The sequence below is a fragment of the Rhinolophus sinicus genome, chromosome 17, assembly GCF_057876585.1.
Source record: "Rhinolophus sinicus isolate RSI-liver-muscle chromosome 17, RSI-T2T, whole genome shotgun sequence".
Taxonomy (NCBI): domain Eukaryota; kingdom Metazoa; phylum Chordata; class Mammalia; order Chiroptera; family Rhinolophidae; genus Rhinolophus; species Rhinolophus sinicus.
This window is the reverse complement of record NC_142517.1, coordinates 48127238-48150065: the sequence shown is the minus strand read 5'-3', so window position 1 is coordinate 48150065 and position 22828 is coordinate 48127238. Positions and strand designations below refer to the sequence as shown.

The 22828-nt window shown below is 44.8% G+C and overlaps 2 protein-coding genes across 5 annotated transcripts; both read right to left on the bottom strand.

Annotated features, from left to right (window-relative positions):
- Nucleotides 1–1674: 1674 nt before the first annotated feature.
- LOC109439862 (5-hydroxytryptamine receptor 3C) lies at nucleotides 1675–7457 on the bottom strand. 2 transcript variants are annotated; one of them, XM_088793990.1, is made up of 9 exons: nucleotides 7301–7457; nucleotides 5892–6058; nucleotides 5454–5498; nucleotides 4845–4954; nucleotides 4402–4571; nucleotides 3402–3562; nucleotides 2758–2962; nucleotides 2344–2567; nucleotides 1675–2210 (listed from the first exon to the last, which is right to left on the bottom strand). In XM_088793990.1, the coding sequence occupies exons 1-9, from the start codon at nucleotides 7365–7367 to the stop codon at nucleotides 1989–1991; spliced, it is 1371 nt and encodes a 456-aa protein (XP_088650116.1). In that variant the 5' UTR covers nucleotides 7368–7457; the 3' UTR covers nucleotides 1675–1988. The 2 variants fall into 2 exon arrangements, with proteins under 2 accessions (XP_088650116.1, XP_074192804.2); XM_074336703.2 differs by having other exon boundaries at nucleotides 1675–2218; nucleotides 2352–2567.
- An 8892-nt stretch (nucleotides 7458–16349) lies between these two features.
- Nucleotides 16350–21497, bottom strand: LOC109449477 (5-hydroxytryptamine receptor 3C-like). 3 transcript variants are annotated; one of them, XM_088794002.1, is made up of 9 exons: nucleotides 21431–21497; nucleotides 20096–20262; nucleotides 19677–19721; nucleotides 19115–19224; nucleotides 18674–18843; nucleotides 18338–18498; nucleotides 17329–17533; nucleotides 16923–17146; nucleotides 16350–16789 (listed from the first exon to the last, which is right to left on the bottom strand). In XM_088794002.1, the coding sequence occupies exons 1-9, from the start codon at nucleotides 21495–21497 to the stop codon at nucleotides 16568–16570; spliced, it is 1371 nt and encodes a 456-aa protein (XP_088650128.1). In that variant the 3' UTR covers nucleotides 16350–16567. The 3 variants fall into 3 exon arrangements, with proteins under 3 accessions (XP_088650128.1, XP_019591320.3, XP_088650129.1); XM_019735761.3 differs by having other exon boundaries at nucleotides 16350–16797; nucleotides 16931–17146; XM_088794003.1 differs by lacking the exon at nucleotides 19677–19721 and having other exon boundaries at nucleotides 16350–16797; nucleotides 16931–17146.
- Between the last annotated feature and the right edge of the window lie 1331 nt (nucleotides 21498–22828).

Here is a 22828-nt window from a genome sequence, read left to right as displayed (position 1 = left end):
CTGTCCCCTCGTACCTACCCCTAAAAAGAAAGAAGAGTCTGTGAGACTATTCCTTTCAGGGACATTGCTTCATCTTTATGCCATCTCCTTGTTTGGCCCCAAAGGATGGCTGGCTAGCCAATGATGGATAAGATTCCTCAAGAAAGGAACAACCTAAGACAGGCACAGTTGCATGGGGACCACCAGGAGAACTCCCTGGGTTGATAGAGGTGGGCATAGACCCCCACCTTCCCCTGTCTAAGGAGAGCTTCTGCCTCTGTGGCTGCATTCCTCTCCACAACCTGCTTGGGAAGTGATTCTAGATGTGATAACATCAGTTCTCCATCTCAGTAAGTTTTCAACATAAAAGTTTTGTCCCCTGGGGAGGTACAAACAATAATTGTTTATACATCATGGGACTTTCGACAGGCAAGGGTGATTGGTTTGAACCAGTTTTCTGGTATAATGTATGAGACTCACAGACCCTAGAAAAAACAATGCTACTTCCTTGTATGTGCATCAATAAAAGCCACAAGGTGGCCCGATTGGGGACTCTCAGTCCTTTGAGGCTGTGAGACCCTTGGCCCCTGTTTCAAAACTTCCTTGATTTCTGTTTCTTTCTTAACCCTTCGCCGCCCCTTCTTGTTCTCTCACTGCCCGTGTTGCGCTGGATGCGACACTAGTAAAATAGTGATTCTTGGCTGGTTGGTATTTATTCATACATTAACCATTCAACAAGTATGTGTTAAGCATCTATGATGTGTCAGGCATGGTACCATACACTGAGCTATGAAAATGGATGACATTTTACCTGACCTTTAAGAAAGCACACTCTTAGGGGAGGCTGAAATGTAAATAAATCGCTGAAATGTATTTACCTAATTGAAATATAATTCAGATATGTTTCTTTGGTATTCTTTCACTTCCCCTATCAATTTCTGTCTCTTCTCAGGGCATGGCTTCCAGCAAGCTGTTAGAATCTTCCCTAGGATGATACCTGCTAATGAAGGGTATAAAGGACTATTAAGAGGGAACTCTTTTCTTTTCTTTTTAGAAAGGGTGTTTTTGATAGTAAAAATAACATATGCTCATTGAAAACAATTAAAACAAAGATATCAAATCAAATAGCAATCACTCATAATTGCATTATCCAGGACAGAATTTGCTCACGTTTTCGTGTCTAGACATCCATATCTTTTTCTCTGAGTTTCTATCTAGCGGTCTTTTTTTTTTTTTTTTTTTTTTTAAAAGAAATTATATATACATGCTGTTTTGTAACTTGTTTTTTCCATTTTTATGTGGCATGGACCTGTTTCCATATTTATTAACATAGATCTACCTTCTTACTTTAAATGGATACAAAGCATTCCATCGTGTGGCTGTATGACAATTTATTTACTTGAACCCTTTAATAGAGGTCTTTAACTGTCTTCCTGGCCCTCCTCCAAGCATGTATATTCAGAAGGCCCTCTCTGTTTGATTTTGTGAAATCAAAGGAACCTGTCAGAATAAAAAAATGACACAATATTTATTTCAAGGAGCAATGTCTTAACCTCTTTATTTTTTTAAAACTCTGAAAGTGTCTGAAAGACTTAAAATCAAACCAGATTACATCTGTTTAGGATGAATTATCAAAACTTCTGCAAAAGGAGAAACTCCACCTGTTTGTGGATCTATTATAAATGTACTGAGGGGCCAGTGCTTCCTGGAAAGTCATTTATTGGGCCAATCAATCATGGAGAGACTCCACTGACTGGGGCCTCCACTGATAAGTGAGTCAGAAGTTAGGTGTGGCTAAGGGACACTGAAAGTGTACAAGAATGAGGACCATGGCATATGAGAAGTCAGGAAACTGTCTAGGGCTATGCTGGACTTGCTTGGTAGGGCTGTGTTGAAGGTTTGGGAACACAGAAGGGGACATGATAGTCACTGGGGATAAGTGGCTAAGATTAGAAAAGGGGCCTGGGTCTGGCTGTGGTTGGAAGGGAGAGGTGGGTGTGCATGACTCCCTATGTGTTCCAGAGGACGATGACCGTGATGAGGAACGTGGCCATGAACAGCAGGTAGAGACGGAAGAGCAGGGTGTCCATCATGTGGCTGAACTGCACCCACAGGCCCACCAAGTGCTGCTTCTGGGCCTCGTCTTCCTGCCGGGCCATTGTTGACCCAGGGCACCCACGTAACTCTGCCTCTCGGGGATCTGGCACCTTCCCTACCAGCTCCACGGGCTCCTTCAGACCTAAGGAGAGACAGAGACCCAGCCATGGACTGCAAAGGTCACCCGGGATGGGGTGGAGGGGGCAGGCAAGGAGGCAGGAGCAGAGAAGTGGAGATGTTAGAAGAGGAAGTGTGGGCGGAGCTGACTTTGTTACCAGGCAGGTGGGCAGGGGTGAGGTCCAGGCCCTTGGTTCCCTTCTGGGGCACAGTGGGGCAGCATTTCATTGCTCTGGTGCAATGTAGAAGCAGCGACTGGAGCCATCGGGGCATGGGTGGGGGCTGGGTGGTGGCCAGGTGCAGCAAGTAGCTGATGAAAATGGTTTCCAGCAGGCTGAACACCATCAGCGACAGGCACAGGGCAAAGTAGACACCTGAGGGCAAAGCAAATGATAAATAAACCAGGGCAGATTCATCTTCACACTTTACTTAAGCTTCTTTTCCCACATCCAGTCTTTCCTCAGAAACCCTACCCTCTTTAAGTAAGAGGCCACTGGTTCTCCTGACACCCCCATCCCAGTCCTCTGCTGCCTTTGCTTCCCCAGAAAGTGGAAAAGGCCATACTGATGAGGGGGGTGCCGCTGGCAGGTAGCAAGTCATTCATCATGAGCAGGAAGACGTTGTAGCCCAGCAGAAGTGTTATCTTGAATGGAGCACGATTCTCATTTTCTGCAGGCAAGTAGAAGCTGAGGGCATCAATGGCAACCAGAAAGCTACTGGGCACCAGAAGGTTTATGACGTAGAGTCTGGGCCTGCGCCTGATGGCCACCTGGTGGGGAGGAGAGAGTGTGGAGAATGTGGCACAAAACTGATGCCAAAGGCTCAACTGTATATTTGACTGTCTAATCCTTGCTGATGCGATGTTAGGCTGGCTATGGGATGATTATGCCCTTCTACAGAAGTGCCTCCAATTTGTTTTCTAATTTGTGTCCAACCTGCTGGGAATACAACTATAGGTGTTTAAGGGCAAATAGGACCCTTTGCTCCATCGGATAGGTGGCTGGGGCATTCTTGAAACAGCTCAGCTGCTCCTCTCTGCATGCAGAGGTCCTGGGGATCCTTCAGTTGGGCCATTAGGGTAGAAGGTGGAATGGGGAGCGGGTGCTTCACCTCCTAGAGTTTCTTTTTATGTCCCAAAGAGCCTTAGACCAAGAGGAAAATTACAGAGCAATTAGGATGAGAAGTCAAAGAGCGACCCCTGGACTTACGTAGAAGATGATCTGGTCGTATATATGGCTGCCCACTGACATCTTTGGGGTGGCCATGTTGATGCCCAGCAGTTCCCATTCTCCCTGAGTCTGAATGACGTCACGAGACGTGTCTGTTATCTCCCACACTTCCTTGTCCATGCCGAGGGTCACGCTGTCCACTGCATGACAGGCCGGGGTAGCTCAGCAAGTGCTCCCACGCCTGCTGCCCACACAATTCAATTCCTCCCCACTGAGCTTCTTCAACAAATTTTCCTCTCAGGGCATCCAGCTTTTCAGAAGTGGGTGACAGGACCCCCAGTTCATATGTGGGTGGGCTGCAGCACTGACTTTTTGTTGAAAACAAGGGTAAGTCAAAGTTGTTATGGGAATTTTGGATATGATTCAAATGTGAACAACTGGAGAATTAAGAAGGAAAATAGGAGTGACTCCAAAAATTTTGGATGATTTTGGAGTCATTCCTATTTTCCTTCTTAATTCTCCAGGTGTATGATGTTTTAGTGGAATCAACCTTGAATAGCTCAACATTTTCATAATTACAGGCATGCCCATTATAATGATTGATTTATCCAAATCTGCCACGACACCTGGTGGCATTTAGTTACATTAATTTACTGGTTTAAGTGTGTTAACTCTTGAAGTTAAAGGGTTTGCAGCAGCTCGGGGTCAGGGGAGCCTCATTTGGTGCAAAGGGCCACCCAAAGCAGTTGTCTTTTTTTTTCTTAAACTTTATTGAGGAATTAAAGCAGTAGTTCTTAACCCTGTCTGCACATTAGCAACACCTGGGGAGATATAAAAACTAATAATACCTGGGCCCCACCTGGAACAATTCAATTGGAATCTCTGGGGTGATGTATAGGTAGGTATTGTTATTTTAAAAAGGATTTAGTGGGTACCCAGTGTTGAGAAACACTTATTTAAAATCTTCCCTAATAATATCTACACCACTTAACTATCTTCCCCTAAATCTTAAATAGCTGCCACAATGTGTCTGGCTCACCTGTGTGGAGGAAGGAACTGAAGGTGAAGGTGCAATTCTGTTGGTCAAAAGGGAAGTAGAAGATGTCCAGGTTACAGATGCTGGTCACCCGCCCTGGCTTATCGTACTGTATTCGACCTTCACTGCTGACATATGCAGTGAGACCTGGAGGCGTCTTATCCACAGTCATGCTGCTCGAGAGAGGAGAGGTGAGTGCTGTGGGTGCTTTAATTATCTTTTGTCTCCCGTTCTTCCCAGGTCTTCCCCAACTGTGCTCTCCTTTGGGCTCTTTCTCTAATGTCATTCTATCTTGTCTCTTCTACTCCTCCTAGTGTTTTGTGGGAGTCAATTAGTTGAGACTGCGCCCCTGTCTGAATCTTTTGGTGTCCCTATGCCCTGCACTGACTCTAGGCTGTTCTTTGCAGAGGGCCTTCATGCAGGTTTTCCCCAGCTCAGATACATACGATTCAACGATGATGATGTCTGGGATCCACAGGTTTTCAGCTGATATAGTGAGTTTATTGATGTTGACACACTCTTCTGGGTTCCAACTGATGAAAGGATTGTCCCACATCTGCACGCAGAGCAGTGGGAAACAAAGGCGAGGGATGGTGTAGCTTGTCCGGTCAGCCTCTGCTGCCTTGCCCATTCTTTAAATTCTGATCCTCTAATGCCACTCACGTCCCCAGTGACCACAGCCTATATCCCCCTCTTTATCTAACCATGTGTCATTAGCAAAGTACCCCTTAACGGCCTTTTTTCCCCCAGGCAGACCTTAAATATAGCCTAATACCACTTACACCCAGGAACACACCGCCATTTTGGCCAGCAAACACTTGTCCATTTTCTTGGGTCACCATTTCTACCTTCCTAAGCTGCTCAGGGAGATTTGTGTCCCCAAGGTCAGTCCAGTTCTAGGTGGTGTTATTTGGTCTCAGAAAGATTTATACATTAGGTAGCGGTTTGGGCTGTAATACCTTTAAGCATTACAGGTAATTACAAGTATTACAAGTAATACCTTCAACAAAAACTTACAGAGGGAAGCAGGAAGGGGATAGGTGAATCTGCCTTACCATATTAATCCACAGGAATGATGTCAGAAGCTGGAGCTGTGCATCCTGGTAAAGAAAGTACCAGCCAGGATTGTTAGTGCAAAAAGACTTGGCCCGCTCCCATCTCATACTCTTATCAATATTTACTAATTTATTGGGCCAGACAGTTCTAGATGCTGGACTGTCTTTTCCTTACTGGTCTTATTTTGTATCTAGGCATAATTCAGGACACAGACCACTTCTTTCTGGAGTATTCCAGAAAGGACAGGACTCAAGGTAAATCTTTCCTGAAAAAGGACATTCTTTATGTCTCCCTGCCCTATAGGAAAGCCCTCTATTTATATGAAATGTATTCAGAGTACCTATTGTTCACCACTGGACCAGTATAATGCTGGGTTGACAGGGCAGAGGACCCTTGTTCCCTATCAGAAGCTATGGAAAATGAGGACCAGGTCTCACCACTTCCAGGATGGCAGACAGGGTGAAGGAGACGTTGACCTGAGTGGGGATGCTGTAATTGATGACTGGACGGAAGGCCTTTCTGTCAAACAATGCTTGGAAGGCAGCAGGGTTCACCCCATGCTGGTCAAAGCCTGAGCAATTGATGGTGAAAGTGTCGCCTCTTCCTGTAGAGAGCAGAGACTCTGTGAGAGAGGGTCTCTATTGCCAGGACTGGAGCCTCTCTGCAGAGATAGAAAACAGAGGATATACTGGGAAGAGCAGGTGAGCCCTCCTTCCTGGGCCAAGACTCCGTGAAACCAGAGCCCTTCCTGCCAGAACCGGAGAGGATGGGCCGGCTGGTAGGCAAATGGTGGAAGTCCGTGCGGTGAGCTGAGTCATTACTCTATCCTCATTCCCATTGTTTCATCCTCATGCAAAACCTGCCCAAATCTATATGCAAATTTGGCCCTGGGGCAATGACAGCCACTTCAAGCAGTCTTTTAGTGTACCCATCACAAGCCTCTTGAGTCCACCTAATAACACCATTGAGCTCTGTCCTAAAACTTGTATTCCAGGTCACTTAGAAATTTGCTGTAATGTATTTCTTTTCTTCATTCCATCCTCATGGACTTCTGTAAGAACGGATTTATCAAAAAAATAAGAGAAGCAAAAGATTGCATTTACTAGGCAGATAAAGAAAATTTGTAATAGGTATTCTGAATGGATGCTTACCTTGGTGCTTGGCATTTATTTTGCCCATCTCAAATTTAGTGACTTCAGATATCTTGGCATTTATTTCCAGCCTTGGGATCATTAGGTGATACCATTGAGCATATGCCATGCCAGTGCTGTGTTGTCTCTGGGCTATGGCCAGGGAACCACCTGAGTAGGATCTTTGCCCTATTTCTATCTTGGTGTAATAGTTCCCTCTGCCTGCTCCTCTCCATCACCAACTCTTTCCATAATAGTTAAGGGATGTGCCCTGACAGGGAACAAATATTCCCTCATGAAAGCAAAGTATCCACTTCCTTCTATCTAAGATTGATCCCACCCTCCCCTCAGTATTTTACTTACTCCTTCATGTCATGTTTAAAATTAGTGGCTACTCTTCTCACAGATATCATATCAAAGGAAAAAGAGATAGGAAGGGAAGGAAGGGGCATTGGAGGTTAGTGACAAGGTAGAATTTAGAGAGGTGGTGAAATGGGGCAGTGTCGTAGATCCCTCTGCAGGCAGGAATAGAGGCAGGCTGTGTGTCCTCATCAGTGGAATACCTTTCTATCTGTCACCAAAAGGAAATCAAGACTCAGACATTATGGAAGAAATATTTAACATGTTAATTCTGAATGTCCTCCAAGTGCTACAGGGAAGTTTCTAGATGTCATTCAGAACCACACTCTGGTCTTCCCTATTCTTGCCCATCTTACCTTGAAGCAGAAGGTTGACAGTGAGGCAGAGGAGGAGTCTTCCCCCAGCAAGCCACCCCCCTTCCATCCTTCTCTTCTGGATTCTTCTCTGGGGACTCACCAGGAGCCCCTAAACCCTTGAGCTTAAAGGAGCTTGGACCACAACTTGGCACCTGGTTTTGAATACTGCTCATGACAGGTGAGGTGACCACTCCCTGGTGAAAAGCTGTGGCCAGAGATGGCACAGCAGAGTGTCCTGCTTTGACCCTGTCCAGGTATGCCTTCCGGGCTCCAGGCAGGGAGGAAGCTAGGCCAAGACTAGGGCAGAAGCATCTGTTTGGCAGCTCTGTGCTGAAATCAATAACACAATAACTTGCCTTAATGAGAGAGTGTGGGCTGGGCAAGTAAGAATTATGTTCTTCTGAGGCCAGGGAATCTGCAGATTTGGAAAGGTGACATTATTTAGGGATTTGGTTATGTATTCATTAGGGATAACTGCAAATACCAATTATAAATCTTGACTCATGTCTTTATTGTCTATTGTTTATATTTTTCCAACAGCCCCTAGATTTTCTCTTTCCAATATCTCTGCCTCCCTGATTCACCCTCCCCTAAACCAATGTTCCCCATACATTTTTCACTCTATGCCTGAATTGCATAATAGTAGAAGTCATAGAATTAGCAGATAGCAGAGCTGTTTTTCATGTTTTTGTGTTGTCAATAGTGTTACACAGTATCACAAACTAGTAATCTTGGCTAACATCAATATTAATGGTATGTGTCAATATTATATCTTATGTCACATCACTATAAAAAACACAATCGGACCAAATGAGTGAATTGGAGCATTGTTATATTACATCAGTTACATTTCCAGAAAGACTTGGAAATTTTTTTCTTGCAGAAGGGTAAAGTTTCTTTTAGAATACAAAAGAAACTTTGTTCAGAATGGACAACGCTGAATAGAACGTACTAAGGAAGGCCGAAATGGCTTAGGGCCCCAGAGTAGGAAAGTAGGAGAGAGGGCTGCAATGTCCTCCATTTGAGGTTTGCCATAGCTGCAGTGTTTTAACCCCACCAGCTCTATATATCATTTCTTCCTTTCTTTGGGAACTTGGCCAAAGGATTGGGCCATCATGTCAAGAAGGACCAAAGTACTGCTGTGTCTGTCTCCACGTGGACACACCCGTGGGGCTCTGGACTCCTGAACTGGCTAAGCGTGAAGGACTTTCAAAGGGTGCTTGAGCTCTGCAGGTAGGCTAAACTACCAGACCTTAGATCCAGGAAAGGAGGGTGAACTGCAGGCCCTGATGAAAGTGGCTAAGACAGTTGATGTATATCTTGTTTTATCAACGTTGGCTGAAAAACAGGACCTAAGTCTATTGGTTGGACTCAGAAATAGATTTAGCTGCCAGGAGATGGAGACGATAGAGGCAGGAGAAATAAAGCAGTCAGGCAAGGGCTTGCTTCCTATCTGGGGAGTCAGAGGTGCAACGCTGGGATCTGGAAAGCTCAGGTACTATTGCTGCTGCTGGTGGTAATGGTAGCTAAGATGCTAGGCATTGTGATGTCTTTCTTACCTACTTTATTGTATGGAATCCTCTCAGCAATCCCACAACACAGGTATTAGATAGGAGTATGTGGGAAAAAGCAATGAAGCCAAGGAAATAGGGGGATGGCAAGTAAACCTTGTATTTCCTGACCATATTTTTGAACATTTGAGGAAAATGTAAATTTTGTCATTAATCAAAAAAAAACCAAAAAAACACCCATAATCAATTGATCATCTTTAAGAAAACACCTAAAATGATGAGTTAGAGACTATTTTCAAATAAAGCAATAAAAATTGTAGTACTTGAAATAACCAGGGTTGCAGGTTTTTCAATGCTTATGGCTTATAACATACCATGTAAGACTCACAGTTTTTCAGCACAAACATTGGGTCTCTGTCAGAATTCTTTGGGTATATGGTGTACTTTCCACATTGGGCAGCTCTCCATCTCAGACAAGTAACTAAGCACCTAAAATGCTTGTTGAGGAGGCCAGCTCTCAGAGTTCATCCCAAGACAGAGTTCGTTGCTACAAATGTTCTTTGGAGATCCCTCCTGGGTATGCCTGCCTCTTCCTTTCCTCCTTCAATAGGCTTTCAGGAAGGGGAGCTTAGCCATATTTAGACAGAGCTTTAATAGGTGGGCTATCATTTTCTAAGGTCATTAGGAATGGCTTTACCCTACATTCTCTGGAACATCCTGGGGAGTGTCTAAGACTCCCATTTTAGCTCTAGGTACTTGTCTCTCCTCAGCCAAGCTGTGGGCTTTCATGGTGACTCAGTACTAGGAGATGGCTCACAAAACTTAGCGGATTCGGGGGTCATTGTGGGAGGGTCAGGGACATACTCCACACTGCCTGCTTTCTCTGGGCATCTTTGGAGCCTCTATTTTGGGTTCACATATCTCTAGGATTCTTGGACCGCTAATGACAGAGACTTTGAATTTGGGTTTTAACTGCCTACTCGGGCAAATCTGAGGCCAGTTAAGGACTCCTGTGAGACTGGGATTGCCCAGGTTCTCAACCTCAGTACTACTGACATTTTGGGCTGGATAATTCTTTGTTTGGAGGGATGTCCTATGCATTATAGAAGGTTTAGCAGCATCTCTGGCCCACCAGATGCCAGTACAATTCCCCCACCCCAGCTGTAACCATTAAAATGTCTGCAGACATTGCCAAAGGTCCACTTGGGAGTAAAACTGACCACAGGTGAGAACCACTGGCAGCTTGGATTCCTAGGGATTTAACACTTTTTTTTTTTAATCCCAAACCATTATAAGATGGTCACTACCTATGTACTTTCTCTTATTCCTTGTTCTGACTGGCAGGGCAATTTCTGGCTTATCTCCACTGAACTTCCAGGATGTACAGTGAACAGCCACTTTAGAATCCTTTTCAGGCTCCATAATATTGGTATCTGGTGTCTCCATGGCTGTACTCTAGGGAACCAGGAGAAGGGAGGTTGGGAAATAGATACACTGAGGCTTCAGGATACCAAGGTCAGAGGCACAGACACTGGATTTAGGAGCCCAGGTGAGCTACAGTGTCTGAGGCCTAGAGGCAGGGGTCAGCACGCAGGCCAGCTAGCAGGGTCTGTGAGTACACATGAGAGCTTGCTCTCCTCTGAGATGAGGGCAAGTGTCACCTTCTAGCCATCTTTTAAGCACCATGGAGGTACCAGATGGATATTATCATCATCTGGGGCACACACTTGTTCTGGCTGAGGGCTACCTGTGCAGCCTGTGTAATTTGTTTGAAAAACAGTGTGCCCATATGCTTCTTATACTTGAAATCTTTCAATGGCTCCCATTGTCTCTAGCAGTTATGTTAAGATTGCTGTGCCTGAGAATTTGTATTTCCAACAGGTTTTTGGGTAATGCTGTGGCTGTACATCCTGGGACCACACTTAGAGACCCACTGGCCTACAGGATGAATCTAGCTCCTTAGCATGATACAAAAGGCACCCTGTGACTTAACTCCCACCTACCTTTCCATCATCTTTGCCTTGGGTTTTACGTTCTAAACGAATTGTTCTTATCTTTAATATGTATAAGAATTACCTCACGTGTCTTACCCTCACCCCTCTGGCCCTAAATCTGAATCTTAACCCCAAATCAGAATTGTAGGCTATAGTGCTCAGGACTCTGTGTTTATAACTAGATCCACAGCTGATTCTAATGCACATGCGCCTTGGACTATACACGGAAAATAGCACCCCAACACTCAATATGTGGTGTTTCTCCTCTATAGTCTCACAATCTAAAATGTATCTTCAACCATTGATCTCTTGATCCCACTAAATTCTTAATGATTCAGCTCAACTCACGCATCTAGTCTTCTGAGAAGCCTCTCTCTCTCTCTCTGTCACACACACACACACACACACACACACACACACACACACACCCCTCTAAACTCTGTTGTGACCCTTCAGCTGGAAACATCTCTTTACATGTGCATCTCCCCTCCTGCTCTGTGACCTCATGGAGAGCAGGAAGCATATCTGGTTCTTCTTTGTCCGCACCCCCCACCCCCCAGTGTGTGGCATGTAGTAGTGTGAGGTCAATAAATGTTAGTTACATACCTAGCCTGTCAGTTCACTGTAGATGGGGAGAGAGACACAGGTACTTTGGGCAGATGGAAGGAAGGTGGTTGGGAACCTCATGAGAGTATGAGGTTGGGAACCTCATAGTGTCTGTACACTTACCAATGATTTTCAAAAATCAGAGAAGTTGCTTGCTGTTCACATCGTGTTGCTGAGGTGTGGGCCTCCGTCTTGGGTGCAGTTTGATGGAGATGGGAGTTGGCAGAAACACAGCAATTGGAAGCAGGTGGGATCCAGGAGGCTGGAGGCAGGGCCCAGCCTTTTCTTTCTGACTGTATCCCCTAAGTTTCCAGTAAAGGCCAGGCTCAGAATGGCCTAACCATGACTAGCATTTATTAGGTTTGTGCCATGTGCCCTATATTGTATTTGGCACTTTACTTACAGTAGTCATATCCTCACAACTGCTTTGAGAGTTCAACACTATTACTCCCATTTTATAGATTAGGAAATTGAGGTGCAGGGGGGGTCAAAATATCTTGTTTAGTGTCCACCCAGTGGAAACTGGTAGAATCTAGAGTCAATCTGATGCCACTGTTCTTTCCTTGCTCTTTTCATTACTCTATAGTTAAAAAGTCTGGTTGCCTGGATCAGTGGGCCCCTAGGTTTCCACCAATGAAATCCACAGGCTTAGACAATGCTTGAATCCAAAGTTAAACAGCGGCAACAGGAGCTGTAGTTTTGCAAGTCACAGACCCCAATACCTTTCGCCTTAGCTTATTCCAAGGGGGATCACACTGCATGGTCCTCTGGTGGCCCCATTCATCTGGCACCCTGGGGGATCAGGTTTGGGAAAATAGCTGTAGCCTGGCAAGGACAGAATTAGGGACTGGAAGGGGGAAGTAAGGGTCATTGTTTTGCAGCTCAGATGGATGGCAATCACATACAGAGACCGTTGGCCAGGGCTAAGGAGCCAGGAGTACAGGAGGCAACCCAAGCATCCAAACTTCAGGCTGGGGCAACGGCTGAGCCTAGGTTGGCTATGGTGCCTGGAGCAGGAGAGAGGGAGGGTCCTGGGACTCCTGCAAGTCACCTGGGAAGAGTCCCAGGGACAACAACTCGCCCGTGGCAGCCACTTGGACAGGCCCAAGTTCTGATCCCAGGCTCTCTTGAAGTATGACAATCCCATAGTTATCTTTTACTTTTCTCCACTTCATTTTTCTCATCTAAAAAATGAGGGGATTGAACTAGAAAATCTCTAATTTATCGCCTCCTACCTAGGACTCTCTAGGTCTCGGCCTGCATGATAAATAGATGCTTTCTAGTGTGTCACATTTAGTTTTCCAGTGTCTGTACACTTACCAATGATTTTCAAAAATCCGTATTTTAAAAATAATTTAATCTGAGTTATTATCTCTGTTTCACAAATAAAGAAATTTAAACTTGTAAGGCTAAGCCACTTGTACAAGGTTATGAACAGCCCAAGTGGCGTATAGGCCAGCACCTTATACCCAGATAGAAAGTAAGGGAGTCAGATTAAAATCCAGGGTTGCCAGATTCCAAAGTCTCTGTACTATACTATTATTTCCCCCTGCTATGTCGCAGAACCAGTGCCAGTAAATGCATAAATAAGAGAGGTTGTCAAAGGGAGGATCAGAAATTGGAGAGAAGGAAAAAAATAGGCTTGAAACGAAGGCTGTGACCTCACATTCTAGAGCAGGTCTGAATGAAGAGGAGAGGGAGGAAAAGATAGCAATGAGGTAATAAACTTTAATGTCAGGTTAATAGGGAACCTGAAAAATGTAGAAAACATGGGAAAATACTGCTTATAAAAGTTTAAAGAAAACGAAAGTGGACAAAAATGTATGCGAGAACCACAGGGCACCACTGCAAATGAACAGACAAGATGAGGAGCCGTTAGGCAGAAATAGGGACATCAGATGCAAGACGGCCCAGGCAGGACCAGTTTAGATCTTTTTTTAAAGAGGTCATAAATTACTTTTCAAAACCTTTCAGAGGCTTGCCACATAAGAGAAAAGTCATTAACGCAAAGTGTGCTTATCATACGATTCTGTTATAGATGGCTATAGGCAGCAGCTCTACCTGTCAATTTTCTGGGAAAGCTCTGCTTTCAAAGGTTCTGTATGATTATCAGTTATGTGTTAAGATCACATGTTCAGATTTTGCTTTTGGAGAAAATAAAATCACTGTAATTATATCGTGCCTTTTCTTACTGAAAAGAGATATAGAGCATCTTAAATCACGTGTCAAAAATGGTAAGTTGGATAGTTTCTATTCAAATAAAACTTAACGCTACTTGTTTGGAAAAAATCTGAAGAAAATAAGCAAAGAAATGTGTACCATGAATATGTGTGGAAAAAAACAAAATAATGCAACTTGATCTAAAATAATTTCAGAACTCATCAAACACTGGGTGAATGAGCTACTCAACAATGTCAAGGATGAATTTCCAGGGGAGATGACTGTCTCAGGACAGGGCAGAGGACTGAAAGGTCTACAAGTATCTGAAAAGAAGTATCAGCGGCAAAAGATTAAATCCATTGAGAATACCGAGGAAAGCTGAATTGCCCCGGTTAGATTTGGGGGAATATACACTCCAGCAAGGAATGGAAAAGGTACGAATAGTGAATTTGGGTGTTATGACTTACGAAGGGAGTGGGGAGGGAAGGAGTGAGGAGTGGGAAAAACTGAGGGAGGGAGGAAAAGGAAAAGGAAATTTAAAAGAAAGTTTGTCATTGGGACCCGGATGAGGGCCTTGCTCTTTCTGTTTGAATTCTCCTACAGTGTTAATTAATAAAGACTTGAAGTGGTATTGATGTCTCCACATGGGACTCCTAGAGAACCTGTCTGGTTCTCAGCCTCATCTTGGAGGGCGTGGGGTAAGAGTCCAGTATCTAGAGTCAGCCTGCCCAGGTTCAAACTGCAGCTCGGCCACTTCACTAGCTGTAGAAGCTTGGCAGACAGCTCACGGGCTATGACATCGTCTCCTGTTCTTCCTTTTCTCATTTATTTCATCTCACTTATTTGAATATATAAAAATGGGGATAATGCTATAAAACCTCAGTTCTAAAACCTAAAGAGCTTTGAAAACCAAATGACGTTCTTTGGTGGCAAAACTTGACCTGAAACTAATGAAACTATTCAGTTTCATTTTTGCTATCTAGTGTGAACGTTCATAGATTTCAGTGCAGAAACATTCATGGGTTTGATATAAGGTGCTGCCTCATCCCCCACTTGGGCTGTTCATAATATACAGCACAGGCACAACAGTTACTTTTTTAAAATCTGAAAAATTCCAAATTCCAAAACACATTTATTTGGCTCCAAGGGTTTGTTGATCTGTAGTTCCTACTTTATAAGGCTACTGTAAGGATTAACTGTGTTTATTCATATAAAGCACTTAGAAGAGTGCCTGTCACATATTAATAAATGTTAGTTATTACTATTACTATGCTGTGTCCTTTCTAAAGGCCCACGTTATGGAAAGCTGTGAGTTGAGGAACTGTCAAAATAATAACAGATACACTAATTTCCGTAGGTGAATATCAGGGCTCCTGATCTGAACCTAGATTGTGTATACACTAGGTCTTGGACATGCGTAGAGGACTGGGGGTGGTCAAGGGAGTACGTGACAGAGTTCTAGGAACTGAAGAGCCAAAGATCTTCCTGGAAAAACAATGCAGAGAAAAAAAGAAGCAGAATTAAGGGACATGAGTTTAGTTGGAAGACCAGGGGCCTGAGTGAAAGGAGCGATTCAGAATTGAGCAGGGTATTTCTGCCTCAATACTGCAGATTCCCATGGACTTCTGCCTGCAGAAGGGGACTGCAAGGAAAGAGCAAGTAACAGCTGGTCCCGGTGACTCAGCATCCAGCTGGGAACATCTGCGCTACAAGATTCAGCCTCCAGTGGCTTGGGCTCCGCGAGGGCAAATGCTCCTGCAGAGGACACTGGGGTAGGACCTTAGGCCTGTGCCACTAGCAGCGGCACTTCTAGAGGACATTGGCAGCCTTGCCACCCTTTGGGCATGTACAGTGACAGGAGGGAGCCAAAGGCATTTGAGGAAGAACAGTGGAGAGGAGGAACCAGGGAAATACTGTTTAGTAAACAATATTCTGATTCTCTTTTTACTCCTATCCTGTGGTGACCTGGGACATATTGGCTTCAGATAGAAAGTAGAATAAATGAAAGAAAGGAAAAGAAAGGGTTGCTAAAAATAAAAGGTTATGTTTCAGTTATAATTAAATTGCTCTCAAATCTGTGCTTTTCTGAAGCTGGGATGCCCAGCAAATCATACTATGGCTCTCACGTACAGTGGCAGCCAGTGGGAGAACAACCAATAGACAAAGACTTTCAAAATCCTAAGGCAAGTGCTGGGAACGGAAAATTTCCAGTTCATATGGGGGCGTTTATGTTACTTCCAGTAAAGCAGATGCCATTTTCAAATATACTTTCCTTGGCCTAATGTTTTCTTAGCATCATTAAGGGCAGATCAACTCATTGCAACACAGACAGTTAACAGTAATTCAGGATTATGTTAACACTCTAAGTGCTTAATGATGAATGAGTCATATGTCAGGCTGTGGTGAAAGGCTTCACTCTTTAAGCAAGAGATGTCTGGTTCTGGCACTTATTAATTTCTGAAGCTTATTCTGGGATAACTGGATTTAGGAGGTCAATCCCTCTTTTATTATAATTCCTTGTAATAGATTTTGGCCCCTCTCCCACTTTCACATGTTGTCTGCTAGACAAAAAAAAAAAAAAGAAAAAAAAGAAAAGAAAATCCTTTTTGCTCTGGTATTGTGGTATTGAGAATTTTCTGCAAGAAGACTCTTAATCCCGAGATTTTTTATACTATAATATAATGCAGGGAAGAGCCAGTGCTTTCTGCAAAGGGGTTTATTGAGGTTATTCAATCAAAGAAGTATTCCAGGAAACTGCACCCTCAAAAGCCAGCCAGACAAGACTTTGGGAAGGCTTGATGGAGTGCAGGAGCAAGGACCTAACTCTGGGAGGGTATCGGAAACCATCCAGGTCTGGTCTGACTGCACAGAAGGACTGGATTGAAAACTAGGTGGTTGGCAGGGCTGTGAGGCTGGAATTTGGATGAGCATGAGAGCCTGGCTAGTTTCCAGAGCCAAGAGAAGCTCTAGGCTGGAGCACGAAGATGGGCATCTGCCTATGTGTTCCAGAGGACGATGACCGTGATGACGAACGTGGCCATGAACAGCAGGTAGAGACGGAAGAGCAGGGTGTCCATCATGTGGCTGAACTGCACCCACAGGCCCACCAAGTGCTGCTTCTGGGCCTCGTCTTCCTGCCGGGCCATTGTTGACCCAGGGCACCCATGTAACTCTGCCTCTCGGGGATCTGGCACCTTCCCTACCAGCTCCACGGGCTCCTTCAGACCTAAGGAGAGACAGAGACCCAGCCATGGACTGCAAAGGTCACCCGGGATGGGGTGGAGGGGGCAGGCAAGGAGGCAGGAGCAGAGAAGTGGAGATGTTAGAAGAGGAAGTGTGGGCGGAGCTGACTTTGTTACCAGGCAGGTGGGCAGGGGTGAGGTCCAGGCCCTTGGCTCCCTTCTGGGGCACAGTGGGGCAGCATTTCGTTGCTGTGGTGCCATGCAGAAGCAGGGAATGGAGCCATCGGGGCATGGGTGGGGGCTGGGTGGTGGCCAGGTGCAGCAAGTAGCTGATGAAGATGGTTTCCAGCAGGCTGAGCACCATCATCGAGAGGCACAGGGCAAAGTATATACCTGGAAGGAAGGCAGGCCTGTGTGAGTGCCAGAGGCACCACCTAGGACTTCCTGTTTCCTATTTTCCCACAGGGCCCGTTTTCAGGATCCCTTTTCACTCTGAACCGATTCCATTGGTCCATCTGTGCCCCCACCCCCACCCAACCTTGCTTTTAGTCTTCTGAAGGAGGTAGGGGCCATACTGATGAGAGGGGTGCCACTGTCTGGGAGTATGTCATTCATCATGAGCAGGAAGACATTGTAGCCCAACAGAAGTGTCATCTTGAATGGGGCACGAGTCTGGCTTTCTGCTGGCAAGTAGAAGCTGAGGGCATCGATGGCAATCAGAAAGCTACTGGGCACCAGAAGGTTGATGACGTAGAGGGTGGGCCTGCGCCTTATGTCCACCTGGGGAGGAGAGAGCAGGCGAGTGAGGAGTAGCCTCGGAGCCTGCCAAGCCACTTAAGAGCAAGAGTTGAAATTTGTCCCAGAACAAACTGTCTGGTAAGGAAACGTTACTTTAAGTTCCTTTCACGATTCTCTCTCCACCAAAGTTATCTTAATCACCATCGTCTGCCTTCCCTGGGTTTGATTCTGCCATGCTGCATACCACTGAAACATACCTCATTCCTTCTTGGCCCAAAGGGTCAAATTTCAACACGTACAATTTTATCCCTATCAGCGTGCTCTTAGCAGGACTGAGGAACCAGATTCTTAGGTTATCATGTGCATTTTATCCTGTATTTCTGCTTGCTTTCCTCATCAAGGTCTAATTGCAAGTGATTTTTGCTAGTGGAATTTTAGATCAATGGGAGGGAAAGCAAGACAGTGGCAGATATTTTGGGATCGCCAGGATTTGGAATCATAATGTCCCTAAGACAGTGCTTCATAACTTTTCTACCATCTCTTTTGAAAAATAAACATAAAAATTCCGGTCCTCCAAAAAGTTCTGATGACCCTGGGGAGGCAGGAAGCTCGCTTTCACTGTGAATCACCATCACAGGAACTTTGCTTCTTCCTCAGGGAGGATTTATTCCATCAATATTTACTGAGCCAGATACTGTTCTAGGTACTGAAGATTTATCAGTGAAAAAAGTAATACAAATCTCTGCCCTTGTGAAACTTACTTTCTAGTGGGCGAGCTCACATTCTAGTGGGGAACGTAAGCTATGCATCTTAGGAGAAGATCACAACCAGGGCCCCGAAGCTCACATAGAAAATGATTTGGTCGTACTGGCCGGTGTCCACAGTCATCTTCATTGCTCTCTGGTAGATGGCCAGAAGCACCCACTCCCCCTTGCTCTGAATGAGACTCTGTGATGTGTTCAAAATTTCCCACACTTCCTTCTCCATGCCCAGGACCATGTTCTCCACTGCAAAGAGATCCAGACAACTCAGCCTCCCCAAATGCGCCCACCCCCCTTGCCCAGACTGTTGGATTTCTTGCCCCTTTCAGTGAGATGCCCTCACTGTTCCCAACTTTCTGTCCTCTTTTTCAAAACCCTTTTTCTCCCTCTCAACAGATTACTATATATGAGCATCACTCACCTGTGTAGATGAAAGAGCTGAAGGTGAGTGTGCAATTCTGTTCATCGAAAGGGAAATAGAAGATGTCCAGATTACAGATGCTGACCACCTGCATTGGCTTATCGTATTTGATGCGCCCGTCACTGTTGACATAAGCCATGAGACCTGTAGGTGTCTGATCTACATCCATGCTGTATGTGAGAAGGACAGGGAAGTGGGTGCTGTGGGTTCCCCATCAGTCTTGGCCTTCTTTCTCTCTCAGGTCACCCCATTCCTGTACTCCAGCCCCACTCATTTGACTCCCCCCTTCCACGTATCAGCATGTTCTGGGGATTTTGTAAGCTCTTCAGTTCAGATGATGCTCCTTTCTAAGGGGAGTCTTTGTGTGGCCCCTATTAGTTATATCATGCTCTTCCCTGGAGATACGGTTTCCTTCACGCTTTTTTCATCCTTTATACTCACAACTCCTGGATGAAAATGTCTGGAATCCACAGATTCTCAGCTACTATGCTGAGCGTCCTGATGCCCCCACATTCCTCTGGGTTCCACCTGATGAATTGATTGTACCAGATCTAGAAGAGACCACAGCATGGGACAAATGGGGTGAATCAGTTTTAGTCTTGCTCTATCTCCTGCACTTTACTTTCCTTTTCTCAACCATTTCTTCCTCTCCCACCCCTCTCTGGTGACAGCTGTCACCAAGTCACTAACAAAGTCTTACTTCCACTTCTCCCTCTGTGCTCTCAAGGGAGACCTTGAGCTTGGCTTTAAATTCTCTGGATGGGGCCACTTAAATATTGGCTTCCATGACCTTCGTTTATGCTAATTTCACCCTGTGCCCCATCTCTGCTTTCCTAAACTGGCAGAATAGTCAGGAAGTTTTGTGTTTTCATTATTGGCCTGGCTCTGTTTGAACTTGTTTAACTCATGAGTATTCTAATTTATCCATTGTAATCTGCAAAGTTGCACCCAGGAGTAGAAAAAGGGAGGTACAATAGTAAAAAAGAAACTGAGTCTATCCTACCACATTTAGCCACAGGAGTGATGTCATCAGTTGAAGCTGTTCATTCTGGAAAAAACAATTTTCATCCAGGATCATTAACTTTATGAAGTCAGGTCCAATGCTGCCACTCACCTCTTACTCATTTCCAAGGCTGTTCTCTGTGACAATTATAATTTTTAATCATAAGCCACTGAAAAATGTAGGTCAAATAATCCAGGGCACATGGGAAATATGAGTGAAAAAAATAGTCTGATAGTCCATTGGAATTATGTTTCTTGTGGAGTATTCTAAGAAAGAACAGATTTCACCTGCAGTGATGCCATTGTAGCTTTCCCTGTCACGTCTCCCCACCCCATAGAATGAGCTCTTAATTTTACAAAATCCAATCAGGAAACCCACTGCTTATCACTAGACCATTGCAGTGTTGGGTCAGGACTCACCACTTCCAGGATGGCAGACATGGTAAAGGAAATGTTGACCTGTATGGGGATGCTGTAGTTGACCACTGGGCGAAAGGCCTTTCTGTCAAACACTGGTTGGAAGGCAGCAGGGTCCACGCCATCCTGGTCAAAGCCTGAGCAATTGATGGTGAAAGTGTCGCCTCTCCCTGTAGAGAGCATAGACTCTGTGAGAGGAGTGCCCAGACTGGGTCCTAGAGAGTGTTTCTGCGCAGAGAGAAAATAGCGGGTATGGGAGAAGCATGTGAGCTCTTCCTTCCTTAGCCAGGGAGCATGGGTTGGGCTGGTAGGCAAATGGTGGAAGTCGACGAAGGTGAGCTGAGTCAGCATCCATCCTTAATTCCATTGATTCTGTCTCCATGCAAACTTTGTCCAAGTGTGTATGCAAACTCAGCCCTGACCACAGCGTTTCAGCGTCCTGCTGTGTTACCAAACTCAACCACAAACCTTTCCACCTTCACTCAATATCCTTCCATTGCTGTTCTCTGTCCTTGAGCCGTCTGAGTGATGTCAGTGACAAATTTCGTAATCACAGTTCTCCTCCTCACTATATGAATAAGGCATAGATGATCATGAATTAATGATAAGGGAAGTAATCGGGTAGGTAGAGTGAGATATGTTGGACCTTAAAGCAGAACCCAGTTTTTTAATTTGATGAGTATCTATTGTGTTTTTACTATGTGCTGTGATTGTTGTCTTCTAAAACTCAGTAGTCATCACCCCTGAGATGATCTTAAAGAGAGTTTCTTGATACTGGTCTTATACCTAACTCCTTTCTTGTCATACTTTTTGGAGCAGAAACAGAGAACGATGTGGTAACATCTATTTTTATCTGTGACGTTGTAGTATCCTTCACTGCTCATTTTAAATAATGAACAAGAAAAATACTCTAGACTGGGAAAATTGTACTGAAAAAGTTTCCCTCTTTCACAAGTCTTCTCATCTATGCCCTTCCCCTTAGCATCTTCCCTGTTCCATTTCATTTGCTTCAAGAGAACTAAGAAATAATTCTCTTCTTTTTAGCCTCACCTGATACTCAGAAACCGTGGGAATAGGTTATATGCCTGGAAAGAGAAAGCCACGTGGAAGGACAAGAGGCCAGTAGAAAAGGGAGTGGAGAAGTAACTAAAGAGAAGAGTCAGCTAGTAACTAGTACGAGCCTAGAAAGAGGTACAAAGCTGTCAGTGCTGTAAATTTCCATTTTTTACCAAAACGAACATCCAGTATTGACTGTCTAGGAATAACAAGAATTACCCTGGTTTCTCTGTTTCCCAAAAGTTATTTGTCTGCGTTGCTGTTGTTCTTGTCCCATCTTACCTTGAAGCAGCAGGTGGAGAATGAGGCCGAGGAGGAATCTCTCCTGATGGAGCCAACCTCTTTCCATCCTTTCCTTGGCTCTTCTCTGGGGACTTAGTGATGATGTTGACCTTAAAAGACCAGAGGCCACACCTTGAGCCCTAGCTTTGAATAATACAGGTGTCGGGTGGCATTAGCCACCCTTCTAACAAGCACCCCGGGTGCCAAGAGAATGTCATGGAGGACTGGCCACCCTGTGACCCTGATAATCAATGGCTTGGAGAACAAAGGGAGAGTAATTGGACCTGAATCTAATCTCCAAAAGTAATCTTGAAAATCAGTTTGGAGAGAAGGAAGCAAAAATATTTGGTCACTGGAGCAGTGCTAATGGCTTCCTCATATGGTGGAGTCACTCTGGCATATGAAGCATTCTAGAAAAGGCACATAAGGACTGCCATTGCCTTCAAGTGGCACATGCATTTATTTTAACCCTCTTGCCATCTTTCAAAAAACAATTGGTTGTCTCCTTTTGGGGGAGGGCATATTGGGGGACAGTGTTTTTTCCAGGGACCATCAGCTCCAAGTCTTTTCCTTCAATCTAGTTATGAAGGGTGAGGGGCTGGTGGGAATTGAACCGGCAACCTTGTTGTTAAGGGCTGTCACGCTAACCAACTGAGCCACCTGCCGCCCCTTGGCAGCTCAGCAGCAGCTCAGCTCAAGGTGCTGTGTTTAATCTTAGTGGCCGGGATTAATCCTAGTTTAATCCCCCCATTCCACGCAGGACTCGAACAGGCAACCCTGTTGTTAAAAGCTCACACTCTAACCAACTGAGCCATCCGGCTGCCCTGTCTCCTTTTTTATGATCAACTTCAGACTCTAAGGTTTGAAACATGACTTCAGTACTGACAAGTCCTAGCTTGGGATTGTTTTGAGTGTATCAAAAGCAATGTGGACCCAGGCCTAGTGGATGGAGGGGGTGACTGGCAGGTAGAGGAGAGTTGGCAGAGGTAATGCTGTTTTCAGTAGAGGTTGACTTATGACGTCACGAGTGATAAGCCTGTAAATTTATGTTGTTTTTGGTCCTGCAAATGTTTTAAAGAAATTAGTTGTCAACATTTTAGAATTGGGAGATTTCACATAAACACTTGTGTTTCTGGCTTCATTCAAAAAATCAGATCATCGATACTGGGCTCACGTGTGTGCTTGACAAGGTGCCAAAGCTAAGGACAGTTATGGCCTTTGGATGGAACATATTCTCTTTAGAGCATCACCGTCTCCGTGGTCTTATTCCCGCCCAGCCCCCCTCATTTATGTTACCTGCTTAGCCTCTGTAGGTGTTTGAGTTTGCCTTTAACTGTTAAGATGAATTTTGTTGTGTGACTCTTAAAGAGACTTGAACGGTAATTTCAAAACACCATT